General features: G+C 39.5%; 1 protein-coding gene across 2 annotated transcripts in view; it reads right to left on the reverse strand.

Annotated features, from left to right (window-relative positions):
* The window catches only part of LOC107662441 (S phase cyclin A-associated protein in the endoplasmic reticulum-like), a 127,417-nt gene that overhangs the window by 34,363 nt on the left and 80,578 nt on the right, over positions 1-12,476 (reverse strand). For both annotated transcript variants that reach the window (XM_016452465.1, XM_016452466.1), the window contains exon 24: positions 1,415-1,538. In XM_016452465.1, the coding sequence (XP_016307951.1) occupies positions 1,415-1,538 (124 nt within the window). The remainder of the gene's footprint in view (positions 1-1,414; positions 1,539-12,476) is intronic.

Here is a 12,476-nt window from a genome sequence, read left to right on the forward strand (position 1 = left end):
CGCCAAAATACAGACAAAAAATAAGGGAGAGACGCAATGCGAAATGTGATTCAGCAGTGGCGCTTTCCCAGAACTTAAGATGATTCAGTGAGTCATATAAACAAGAGAAATGTTGTATGTATTAAAATCCATTTTGGCGCTTGCTTTAAACTGGTAGATGAGCTACATATGCTCTGGCAAGATGAACAAGGCAGAAATGACCCTTTAAACATGACAAACAGCACTTCAGGCCTTTAAAAGCTGAAGTGGAAGTCGCATCCTAAAAGTATTGGCTCACTCAAAATTGAAAATTCCATCAGTTTTTACTCTCCTTCATGTCATTCCAAACCCGTATGACTTTCTTTTTCAAGTGCAACAAAAAAGTAGGCATTTTAAGCAAAGTACTGGTCGCTCTTTCCCATGCAGTCATAATAAATGGGAACTGGAGGTTACAAGCTTCAAAAAGTGCCATAAAAACAGTCCATGCACTCACTAACTACATTCGTTTAGTATGGCGTTATTTTACTGACAAATGTCGAGAGCGCATTATTGTAGCGCGAAAGCACATTAATACAATGCGAGAGCGCGAATCTCTCCGCTCGCGTGCGGATTTCCTTTGCTCTCGCACAAAGCTGGACACGCGCGCTCAGATAACCTTTGACAATGTTTAATTCAGGTGCGAAAATAATTAATATCTATAGCGCATGAGCACAGAGAGATTTGAGAGTGCACAGGACACAGTTTGAGTGAGAGGAGAGACACGTTTTTGTGCGAGAGCAAAGGAAATCCGCGCGCGAGCGGAGAGATTCGTGCTCGCGCATTGTATTAATGTGCTTTCGCGCTACAATAATGCGCTCTCGACATTTGTCAGTAAAATAACGCCATATTTAGAGGTCTTTTTTTAGTCATTCGTGACCTTTCAGAGATTTTAGTTGTCATTTACTAATAATCAACTGCATTGAGTTAGTGAGTTGAACTTGCGAACCATATCAGTCAGATTTGTGAATGAATCATTCAGATGGGTGTTAAAAATTGTATCAACTGATTCACTGAAAAGATTTGACTCACAAGAATGATTAATTTACAACAAATCTCTTCTCCTCTTATTAATAGACTACCAATTTTCAGTTTCTAAGCATTGCATGAACCAGTTCTATGAAACTTTTGTAGTGCCATTTTGTAGCTAAAAAGCTTGAGTCCTTATTCACGTGCATTATATGGAAAAGTAGCGGCCAGGATATTCAAATTTTGGGATGCACAAAAGAAAGTAAGTCATAAACGTTTTGAATGACATGCCGGTGAATTTTGTTTTAGGGTGAACTTCCCCTTCAAATGACAGTAGTGTAGTGACAAAAGCTTGGATTTATGGCACATAACAGACTAAAACAGAGCAGGATTAGGCAAACTCAAGTAAGCTTGAGCCACTAATACTCACTGTTAACTGATGGAGGAGAAGGTCCATGAGAAAGGTAATTTTGTTGCTGTAGAGAACATAGGAACAGTTGTTGTGGCAGTGTATGCAGGACAGGTAATACGTGTTCACGGCAGTGCAGAGGGACCTAAGAGAAAGAGAGAGAGAGGGGGGATTAGTTCTCCAGTTTTGAGTTTTCCATCCAAATGATCAGAATACAAAGCAGGCCCCATATAAACATTTCAGGGTTACTCTGACTCGCAGTGTAAAAGATCGCCAATCAGATGAGCCAGGTTCTCTGCCGTAATACAGTAAGGTTATCTGAGGAAATTGACACTTAAGGCTCAGAGTGTGAACATCACATGCAATCCAAGAAGCATGACAACACTTGGAATATTTCGCTCAAGGGAGTTTCTCTCAGGAACAGCTCAATACGCAATGTGAAACATGAGATGTGCCCTGATGAGGGCTCAGTCGCTCACAAAAAAAGAATGACCGTGGTATTACTATGATTTTTAACATGGTAATGGTAATACAACTTTTTTTTGACACAACCATGATGGTAATAATACATTTAGTCATTTTTACATTTACATTTAGTAATTTAGCAGACGCTTTTATCCAAAGCGACTTACAAATGAGGACAATGGAAGCAGTCAAAACTAACAAAAGAGCAACAATATATAAGTGCAAATGACAAGTCTCGGTTAGAATAACGCAGTCACACACACACACAATTTAAATTTTACTTATTTATTTATTAAGTCAATACTTTTATTCGGCAGGGATGCATTAAATTGATCAAAAGTGACCGTAAAGACTTTTGAACTTTGTATTTATTGAAGTATCCTGAAAAAAATGTAAAAAAAAATTAGGGAACAATAACTGTTTTTAACATTGGCAATAATAAGAAATGTTTATTGAGCACCAAATCAGTATATTAGAATGATTTCTGACTGGAGTAATGTTGCTGAAAATTCAGCTTTGTCATCACAGGAATAAATTATATTTTAAAAATGTATTCAAATAGAAAAAAAAAAGTAATTTTTAATTGTAGTAATATTTCACAATATTACAGTTTTTACTGTATTTTTAATCAAATAAATACAGCCTTCCTGAGCATAGGAAAATTCTTTCAAAAACATTTTTAACAACTCTTAACCAACCCCATATTTATATATAGAAAACGATACCACGGCATTTTCACTGCAATATAGTACTGCCACAGCTCTTTATTGTAAGGGATCTTACAACCGACTCAATTAGATGAAATGGAGAAGAACTGGATACCGAACATCTGCCTTGCTTTCGAGTTTCCACCATCTCTTTCTCCAACTCGTTTTCTCTTGGCTCAGATAAGAGTCTAGCCGTCAGCGCCTTCGGGCCAGCAAGCCACTGTCAGTCAGTCAGGCCTCTGTATTTTGTCTGTTCCACACCAGCCCGAGAGGAGATTAATGTAGCTGATAACTGACCAGTCACTCCCCACCCAATCCACCCCTCTTCCCAACCACCCCTTCATTAGTTAATATTTTCTGACAACTGTATATTTTATCCCAAAGCAGAGTGGCGGGGCCCTATCTGCCGTACGGACAAATGGAATCAGACTTTTCTTTTTCAAACCAGGCCATGTTTACTTCCAGCCGTAAACATTTTGATATCCACCGCAACCTTCGCCATCTGTTTGGCATTTTCAGCCAAACCGTATTGGCACTCGTAATAAAAATAGTGCGAGCCTCGAAGGCCTCGGCCTGTCAATAACTTCCACCCGGCTGACGAAAACACCAGTGTATATTTTACCCACTGGCGATTTCTGACTGGAGTAATGTTGCTGAAAATTCAGCTTTGTCATCACAGGAATAAATTATATTTTAAAAATGTATTCAAATAGAAAAAAAAAGTAATTTTTAATTGTACTAATATTTCACAATATTACAGTTTTTACTGTATTTTTAATCAAATAAATACAGCCTTCCTGAGCATAGGAAAATTCTTTCAAAAACATTTTTAACAACTCTTAACCAACCCCATATTTATATATAGAAAACGATACCACGGCATTTTCACTGCAATATAGTACTGCCACAGCTCTTTATTGTAAGGGATCTTACAACCGACTCAATTAGATGAAATGGAGAAGAACTGGATACCGAACATCTGCCTTGCTTTCGAGTTTCCACCATCTCTTTCTCCAACTCGTTTTCTCTTGGCTCAGATAAGAGTCTAGCCGTCAGCGCCTTCGGGCCAGCAAGCCACTGTCAGTCAGTCAGGCCTCTGTATTTTGTCTGTTCCACACCAGCCCGAGAGGAGATTAATGTAGCTGATAACTGACCAGTCACTCCCCACCCAATCCACCCCTCTTCCCAACCACCCCTTCATTAGTTAATATTTTCTGACAACTGTATATTTTATCCCAAAGCAGAGTGGCGGGGCCCTATCTGCCGTACGGACAAATGGAATCAGACTTTTCTTTTTCAAACCAGGCCATGTTTACTTCCAGCCGTAAACATTTTGATATCCACCGCAACCTTCGCCATCTGTTTGGCATTTTCAGCCAAACCGTATTGGCACTCGTAATAAAAATAGCACAAGCCTCGAAGGCCTCGGCCTGTCAATAACTTCCACCCCACTGACAAAAACACCAGTGTATATTTTACCCACTGGCGGGCTGATCAGGGAGATAGCGGTGCGAATATTGACATAGCGGTGTAAAAGCGTCAGACATGCAGTATGAGGCCGCAGGGAAAACATTGTGCCTGGTCTGCTGGGAAAGGATCCAAGAATTCCCTGCACGCCTCGTAGCTTTGCACTTTTCAAAGCCGCTCGATCGTGACCCATTATAAAAATAGTGTGTAGCCGTTTTTATGTGCACCGTTATTAATCGACAAGTTTTCACTTCATTCGAGCAGACGATAAACACGGTTCACAAGAGTGTCGAAAGAGGCCTTGTTCAATTAATACGCAACGTTTGAAAAAACTGCTCGACGGCCAACGGAACATTGATTCACCAAAGCGTAAACGCTGAAGTGTTTCCTTTGTATTGACAGAAGGATACCGGGGAGTGTAACGGAGCTTGGGGCGAAAAGAGGAGGAAAGGAAGGACGGATGGTCATGGGTGAGTGGAGTGATACACCAGGCTCTGTTCAGTCAGGGAAGGGAAACGTGAGATCCCCTACAACCTGTGCACTCTGGGCAGCAGACCAGGACTGCCTCAGCCACACTGATTTTCCACCACAACTTCAATTGTGTAACTTTGAACAGCTTTTTTTTTTTTTTATTCTTTCCATCAAATGCTCAAACATTCTCAACGTGACTGTTGGGGCGAGCAGGCTTTGGCTAAATGAAACCTAAAATATCGTTCACGACTTTTACAGCTGCGCTCTTTACTTTTTAAGGATGGGCCATGTTAGTCTCATCTGTGTTTGTCATGGAATTTGAGGTATCCATATTGTTCCTAGGCAAGTTTTTAAAGGATAAGTGTCAAATGTCCAGGCAAGGATTGAATGACAGGCCTCAGTGTCAAGGTTCACTTTGGCTGCTCAAATATAAACAGCGGATTGAGGGCTTAAGCACAAGATTATCACATTATTGTAGTACGACACATTAAGGGGTAACAGAAATTGTGCTAAACCTACCAAATCATAAAATGCATATAAAGTGCAATACAACAAATTGATCATTACAAATGTGTATTTTTATAATATTTTAAATAAACCGTTAATTTACACACGTAAAACTATTCTTAAAAACGTACCAAATGTAGACTACTTTTGCGTTAATGAGCTACAAACACTTGCACGAGCTCATAAAAGATTCACAGTAAACCTGATCTAGGCACACGTTCATGGGGTTTTGAAGGTACGACCGAGGCTATCTGATGCCTGTCCAATAATGCGGGGGGAGGAATGTGAGGAGTGGGGGTGGGGCAGCCCCAGGTGGCTCGCACGGTTAAACGGCAGATTATAGAGCAAACGACTAATTTCTTTACACTAATCTTATTAAAGTGTAAAACAGCTGTCGACTAGCCAAATCTCAACACCAACCCCCAGTGCTTGTACTGAACCCTCAGTATGGAACAAATAAGAGCATCTGGGGTAAAAAAGCAGCAGCAGAATGTCAGGAAAATGCTATACAGTTTAGGACGCTAAGCTATGAAGATACCAAACAAGTTGCTCTACCTAGCTTGAAGCACCAGAAACTGAGTTTGTCACAAAGAATGTATGCTAAGCACAGCTACTGATGATATGTCACTTAGTTATTCATCAGTAGTGATGTAATATCACATTAACTCTTGTAGCACTTTGTCAGATAATTAGACTAAACTATTTGTTTGTCAGCTCTGCTAATTGCCAAAAGTGACAAAAAACATTTAAGCCTGTCTAGTATGAAAATGGTTTGCTAACTCTGTTATTTTCTAATTTGTCCAAAAATGCACAAAATAATTTGCTAAACTACTAAGCAGTATGATAAAAAAAAACAAAACAAAAAAATGTTGGTTAATGTGATGGATTTCTGACAATAAATGAGAGCTAACTGTAGCTACTCGCTCGATATCTCTGTTTGCCATCAAAAGTGACAAAAATGTGACAAAATATAATATCTAAACTGATTTAGACATTTTTAAACATCAAACAAGTATTTGTCTAGTACTTGTCCGTTTTCAGAAACATTACGTTTAGAAACTGAGCTGTCAAAAGCGACAAAAAAAAGTCTAGTATGAAAAATGTTTCTACCTCTTAAAGTGATAAACATACTGTATGACAATTAATTAACAGCATTAGCAACAGCTGTTTGTTTCTCTTGCAGTTATTTGACAAAAGTGGCAAATGTTACAGAAAAGTCTAATTTATTACAAAATGAAAGAAATAAAATAAAATAACTTTTTAACATCTTAACTTGTGCAGTATGATGAAAAAAAAACTATTTCAGGTAATGTGATGTACATCTGACCATAAATGAGCGCTAACCATAGCTACATAGTCTGATATCTGCGTTTATCATCAAATGTGACAAAACACAACTAAACCATGTCTAAACCATTTTTGACATTACTAAACTGTTTTGCTACTGTTGACTATTAACTGAGAGATTAAACAAGTACCTCTAGCTAGTTCATTTTCAGATGCTTTTGATAGCATTAAGTGCTAGAACCTCAGTTGCTCTTCATACTGCAATAGTGTAGATGTTACTGTGATATTCTGTCACTTTTAAAGGTTACCTGGGTGAGATATCAAATAAGTAGCTGTGGTTAGTTGTGGCCAGTTCTGGTTTATTTGTTGGGTGTTTGTCACATTAAATATCTGAGTTTTACACAAGTATAGACATGACTAAGAATTTCTGCAGCTTTTGACAATAAACTGAGTGTGAAATCAAACAGCAGTTGCAGTGTTTTGGTTAGTGCTCATTTTCTTTTGATTTTTATATGAGTTTTGTCAGCTTACACATAGACGCCTCACTTCATCTACCTGCTATATTGACTGCGTTCAACACCCTGTGCTGCTACTGTCTGAGTTATGGGAAGTTTTTTTAGGCCATCCATCATCTTGAAACCCATTGGATACTTAGAAGCTGTCACTGTCCTGCTTGAAATGATATCCTTACACCCTAGCCCACTGCCAGCCATAAACCAGGGTGCTTTTCCAGCTTGCTCTCCTCTAATTGACGATGATTAGCATGACATCCAACACCGGCCCCGTCATGCACTGTCTCTGCCTGTCTCTCCCCTTGACGATGACAGCCTACGTCAAAGATTTTGAGGAGCAATTTGGTGAAGTGCCATTGTAGTTCGTCTCAGGTTACTCGAGGAGTATGTAACACTGACCCACATGTGCCAGGTCGTCCCTGTGAGCACGCGGCATTCCTCTACCTGAGTTTGCATTTCAAGCTTTTATTCAAAGTGACTGACAGCGCATTCAAGGTTCATGTTTTTATCTATTATGCTTGTGTCACACTCTACCAATTGAGAAATGTATAAGGCAGGAATGTCCAATCCTGCTTCTAGAGGGCCACTTTCTTGAGTTTAGCTCCAATACATCTGCCTGTAAGTTTTTAGCATTCCTAAAGCCCTTGATTAGCTAATTCAAGTGCGTTTAATTAGGGCTGTAGCTAAACTCTGCTGGAAGGAGGCCTCCAGGATCAGAACTACACACTCCTGGTGTAAAGTTAAGGCGAGTCTTCGACCGCCAGTCTAACATCTATACCTGCTTTTCAACAGGAAGTGGTTAAAAAAAATACCTTTGAGGGACAGAAAAGGGATCTGGAGCTGATGAGAAAAGGCGACGAGCAAATCCGTTTTCCAAGCGCCTGTCAAACAATCCTTCCTTTCACTGCAATCCAAATGACATTTAATTTGATTCTGCCGTTGATCTTTCCCGATATCCTGAATGATTCCAAGACATCTATTCCGCCCGCTGTTCCACAAAAGGCTGGCCATAAGCTGGGGCAAAAGTCCCGGCGAGCTGTCACGCACCACACAGCGCACACACACTTGCACGCAGATAGACATGCCACATAATGGCATCCTGAAATGATACCACTTGGAGAGAGCTTGCGAGAAGCTTTCACTGGGCACATTTAGTCATCATGTGACATGGAGGTTGAGGTGACAGGCAGTGGCGCATCAATGCGTGCACTTCCACTTAGAAAAGTGAGACAGCCAGAGTCAAACAGAGTCAGGCAATCAGTTTAGCAGTCGCAAGTGCTCCGAAAAAATTTCACTGATGTGTGCAAGACCTCTGTGATTTCCTGTTGCTGTCCAGGATTAGTTTTACTAAAAGTCATTTGTGACCTTTTAGGAGTGACCTGTGGACTTGTGAGTGTGTGTGAGGCTCTAGGGATGAGTGTGACTGGATTAAGCACTATTCTGTAAGAGAGGGGTCTGTGTGCTGACAGCAGTCTGGTCCAGTGCCCACCTTACATCATTGACTTCCACCTCTCCTCCTCAGCAGTGACCCCTATTGGGAGACAATAGGACTTGTCTTTTCCTGAATGGATTGAAAAGCTCCATGAAGTCTGAGTTTAAGCAAAAATTATTACTAACGACCCTGACCACCTGGTCCCAGACAAACATAGTTTTAGAAGAGTAAAGTCTTAATGCTGAATGCAATTCATTTTTGCTTGTAATCTAGACACAGGAGACATTGTGGCAGCAAAATGCCATTTACTAACACAGAGCATTCAACTAGCTCTAGCAGCAACTGAGAATAGTAGTTTTGAGTAGTGGTCGACCGATATGGGTTTTTTGACAGCCGATGCCGATATCTTGGAAAGCAGGGTGGCTGATATAATGTATGTTTTTAGCATTCCTAAAGCCCTTGATTAGCTAATTCAAGTGCGTTTAATTAGGGCTATAGCTAAACTCTGCTGGAAGGAGGCCTCCAGGAGCAGAACTACACACTCCTGGTGTAAAGTTAAGGCGAGTCTTCGACCGCCAGTCTAACATCTATACCTGCTTTTCAACAGGAAGTGGTTAAAAAAAATACCTTTGAGGGACAGAAAAGGGATCTGGAGCTGATGAGAAAAGGCGACGAGCAAATCCGTTTTCCAAGCGCCTGTCAAACAATCCATGTAAAATAAACATACTTATACTTTAGAAGACATTTTCACAAATAAATAAATATTTAATAAAAATCTAATTAAAAACGAAGTAAACACTGTAACCAACAGGGCACTCAGCATTCTGGGAAGTTTGTGTGCATTGGTAATAATTTTTTTTTTCACATAAAGCCAAGGTAATGCTCATTTTACATACAGCACGCAATGAAAATGACACGAATATGACGGTGGGCAAATGCATAAAGCGCAACATAATATAAAATCACGAGTTTAAAGTTTGTCGATCGCGCATATCCAGTCAAGCTGAACTCTCCTCCTGTCCGCATTCAATTCGCACGGACCGAACGTCATGCAGAGAACACGCGATCATGCAGGATACAAATGCACTCTTCACAAGATCTCAACTAGATTCGACTTAGTCTGCAAGGTTTGTGAAATCAAATGTTCATTAGTCATTCAAAGATTTGTTTAAATGATATAAATGCGTATTTGCTGAATGCTGACGGCAAATGAGAAAGTATTATAATGTTTGCCTTTCTGTTACTAATAATATTAAAGCAATCGTTAAAATACTTTTTGTATACATTTTAATTCCTTTGTTTAACAGTTCTATCTGCTTATTAGATAGACTTCTATCCATATTAGACTGAACTGAACGACGACAGCGAACAAGAGGGAGAATGTGAGCAGTGTGTGCTCAGGCGCTGCCGTTCTCAGCGCCGTCAAAATAAAAGTCCGCCACGCCGTGACAAAAAAACATGATGCTTCCTAACAAATTCACACATCAAAAGATAAGTCCTTAAAACTGTGACCCAAATCTCAAATCCACTTCTCTGTTCTTGAACATAAATGTTTCCTCAATGTTAAACTGAGATAAGTGACAAATATAACAACTCTTGATTGTGTATCAAATTAAAATGCACTGTGCCTTGAAAATTATATATGATAAATGAAAAAAAAAACGTTTTAATTCTAATATAATTAAAAAAAAACAAATTATAAAAATTGTAATTTGTAAATAAAAAAGTAGATAAATAAATAAACACTTTATAAACAAGCATTTGACAATTGCAACATAAATCAAATACACAAGCACTGACCAACCTGATCATTATAACTCTCTACAATGCGACTAAGGGTGCTTTCACACTAGCACTTTTGGTGCGCACCCGGGTTCGTTTGACATCACAGTTCAGTTCGTTTGGATAATGTGAATGCTGTTTTCTGAACTAAAAAGGGTGGTCTGGGGTACGGTTCATGAGAACTCTGGTACAGTTCGCTTCTGATGTGAACGCAATCGTACTAAATCACGGAGGTGAGCCGCTATTAATGCCGTATGAATTAGTCAAACTGTGTATTTATGTGTAACTCACTCGCTTTCCTGATACGCATCACTGAGCCGCTGCATCAGAGAGAATTTATATCTCCCGCATTCTTTTGAACCTTTGCATTACAGTCCCGTCAAACAGACGCACGCATGTGCCGTTCTGTGTTGTTGCATTGGAAATTAATCAAAATTTTCAAAATTTGAAGTACAAAAATGAAGCAAGTAAGCATCCATTAATTTTCCCGTCTTCTAGTTAACAGCTGCCATTCTGATGACACAAATGTACCATTGTTCGGAATCAAAAAAAAAAACCCAACAAAAACAAACACAGTATGAACACAAACCAGCAGGGGTAGAGGGAGCAATCAAACTCGGGTTCGGACCAGGCAATCGTACCAAGTGTGAAAGCACCCTAAATTTCCATGCTACGTGGCCAAATAATGTCTATCATTATCCATTGGCTAATAAATTGCTAGACTCCACTTGCCAGTGTTTGAGTTAAAGGCTAACTATAAGTATAACACAGATATTTCACTTGCCTTTACATATTTGTCTCTCTCTCTCTCTCTCTCTCTCTATATATATATTAGTTTGCCAAGTAAATGGTGATTCTATTGCCAAAGAGTGCATTGAGGGTTGATTTAATGAACCCTTTTACATGAAAATCTCATAATATTAAAAATTTAGTGAGCGGGTTAACATTGAGTTTGTTGCATGAGTTTCCTGGTCCGGCTCACTATCCTTGGTTTACTCATGCAAACAAAATGGCCTTCCTGCTCCAGACATCCGACCCCATTTCCTTCTTAGCTGTCGATTCCCTCCAAAACACTCAGCTCCAAGCCACAGGGTTGCACAGGGACATTAACGGAGCCTCACTGTGGAATTAGCCCATTAATGTAATGCTAACAAGATGGAATCCTTCTCCCATAGGAGTAATATTACAGCGGCATCGCCGTAGTTGTTCTTTTTTGTAAATCACTCAGCTTATCTGAAAGGAGGCGATCGATACGCAGCATTACAGTAAATAGATAAACTAGCGCTGCTGTAAGGGTTAGCGTCTGAGCCAACCATTATAGCGTGCAGATGAGGGGGAAGGATTAGCACGTATTTGCTTGCACCGTGCCCTTCACAGACACCTGGTGCCATAGCAAAAGTCACTGCTGACTTGAATTCATGGAGACCGATTGTCTTCCAGCGAATTGTCTAAGCTTGCAATTTTAGTGGAAATTTAATCAATTATTTGCAAAACTGCAGTAGTCTGGTATTTAAGAGCATTTTTGCTGTTCTTTGTTCATGAAATTTCCCAGAACTTGCTAACAACGATGTGGATGCCACCTGGAGCTCCACTCACATCTTTGAGAAGCTGGTGGAAACATGTAGGAATAATCTGACCGCTTAAAGGTTATCACAGGTTCAGCACCATATGGCCTTAGGACACACAGACAGTGATAAGGGTAAAGACAGGCTGATTAAAGAAGGAGAAACATTATTTAGGACACCAAAAGAAAGTAGCAAAAAAAAAAAAAATGCAATACTGACTGAAACCTGTTGTGTGCTACCATTGATCTGACCATATTTGGTATGTAGGACGTTAATACTGTATATCAGTTTGAGAGATTGCTTATTACTAAAATTACTGTAAATAAAAAAAAAAACAAAAAAAAACTTGATTTCCTCAAAAAGTAGTGTATATATGTATATACAGTGGGTACGGAAAGTATTCAGACCCCCTTCAATTTTTCACTCTTTGTTATATTGCAGCCATTTGCTAAAATCATTTAAGTTAATTTTTTTTCCTCATTAATGTACACACAGCACCCCATATTGACAGAAAAACACAGAATTGTTGACGTTTTTGCAGATTTATTAAAAAAGAAAAACTGAAATATCACATGGTCCTAAGTATTCAGACCCTTTGCTGTGACACTCATATATTTAACTCAGGTGCTGTCCATTTCTTCTGATCATCCTTGAGATGGTTCTACACCTTCATTTGAGTCCAGCTGTGTTTGATTATACTGATTGGACTTGATTAGGAAAGCCACACACCTGTCTATATAAGACCTTACAGCTCACAGTGCATGTCAGAGCAAATGAGAATCATGAGGTCAAAGGAACTGCCTGAAGAGCTCAGAGACAGAATTCTGGCAAGGCACAGATCTGGCCAAGGTTACAAAAAAAATTCTGCTGCACTTAAGGTTCCTAAGA

The sequence above is a fragment of the Sinocyclocheilus anshuiensis genome, unplaced genomic scaffold (assembly GCF_001515605.1).
Source record: "Sinocyclocheilus anshuiensis isolate Anshui unplaced genomic scaffold, SAMN03320099.WGS_v1.1 scaffold807, whole genome shotgun sequence".
Classification (NCBI taxonomy): domain Eukaryota; kingdom Metazoa; phylum Chordata; class Actinopteri; order Cypriniformes; family Cyprinidae; genus Sinocyclocheilus; species Sinocyclocheilus anshuiensis.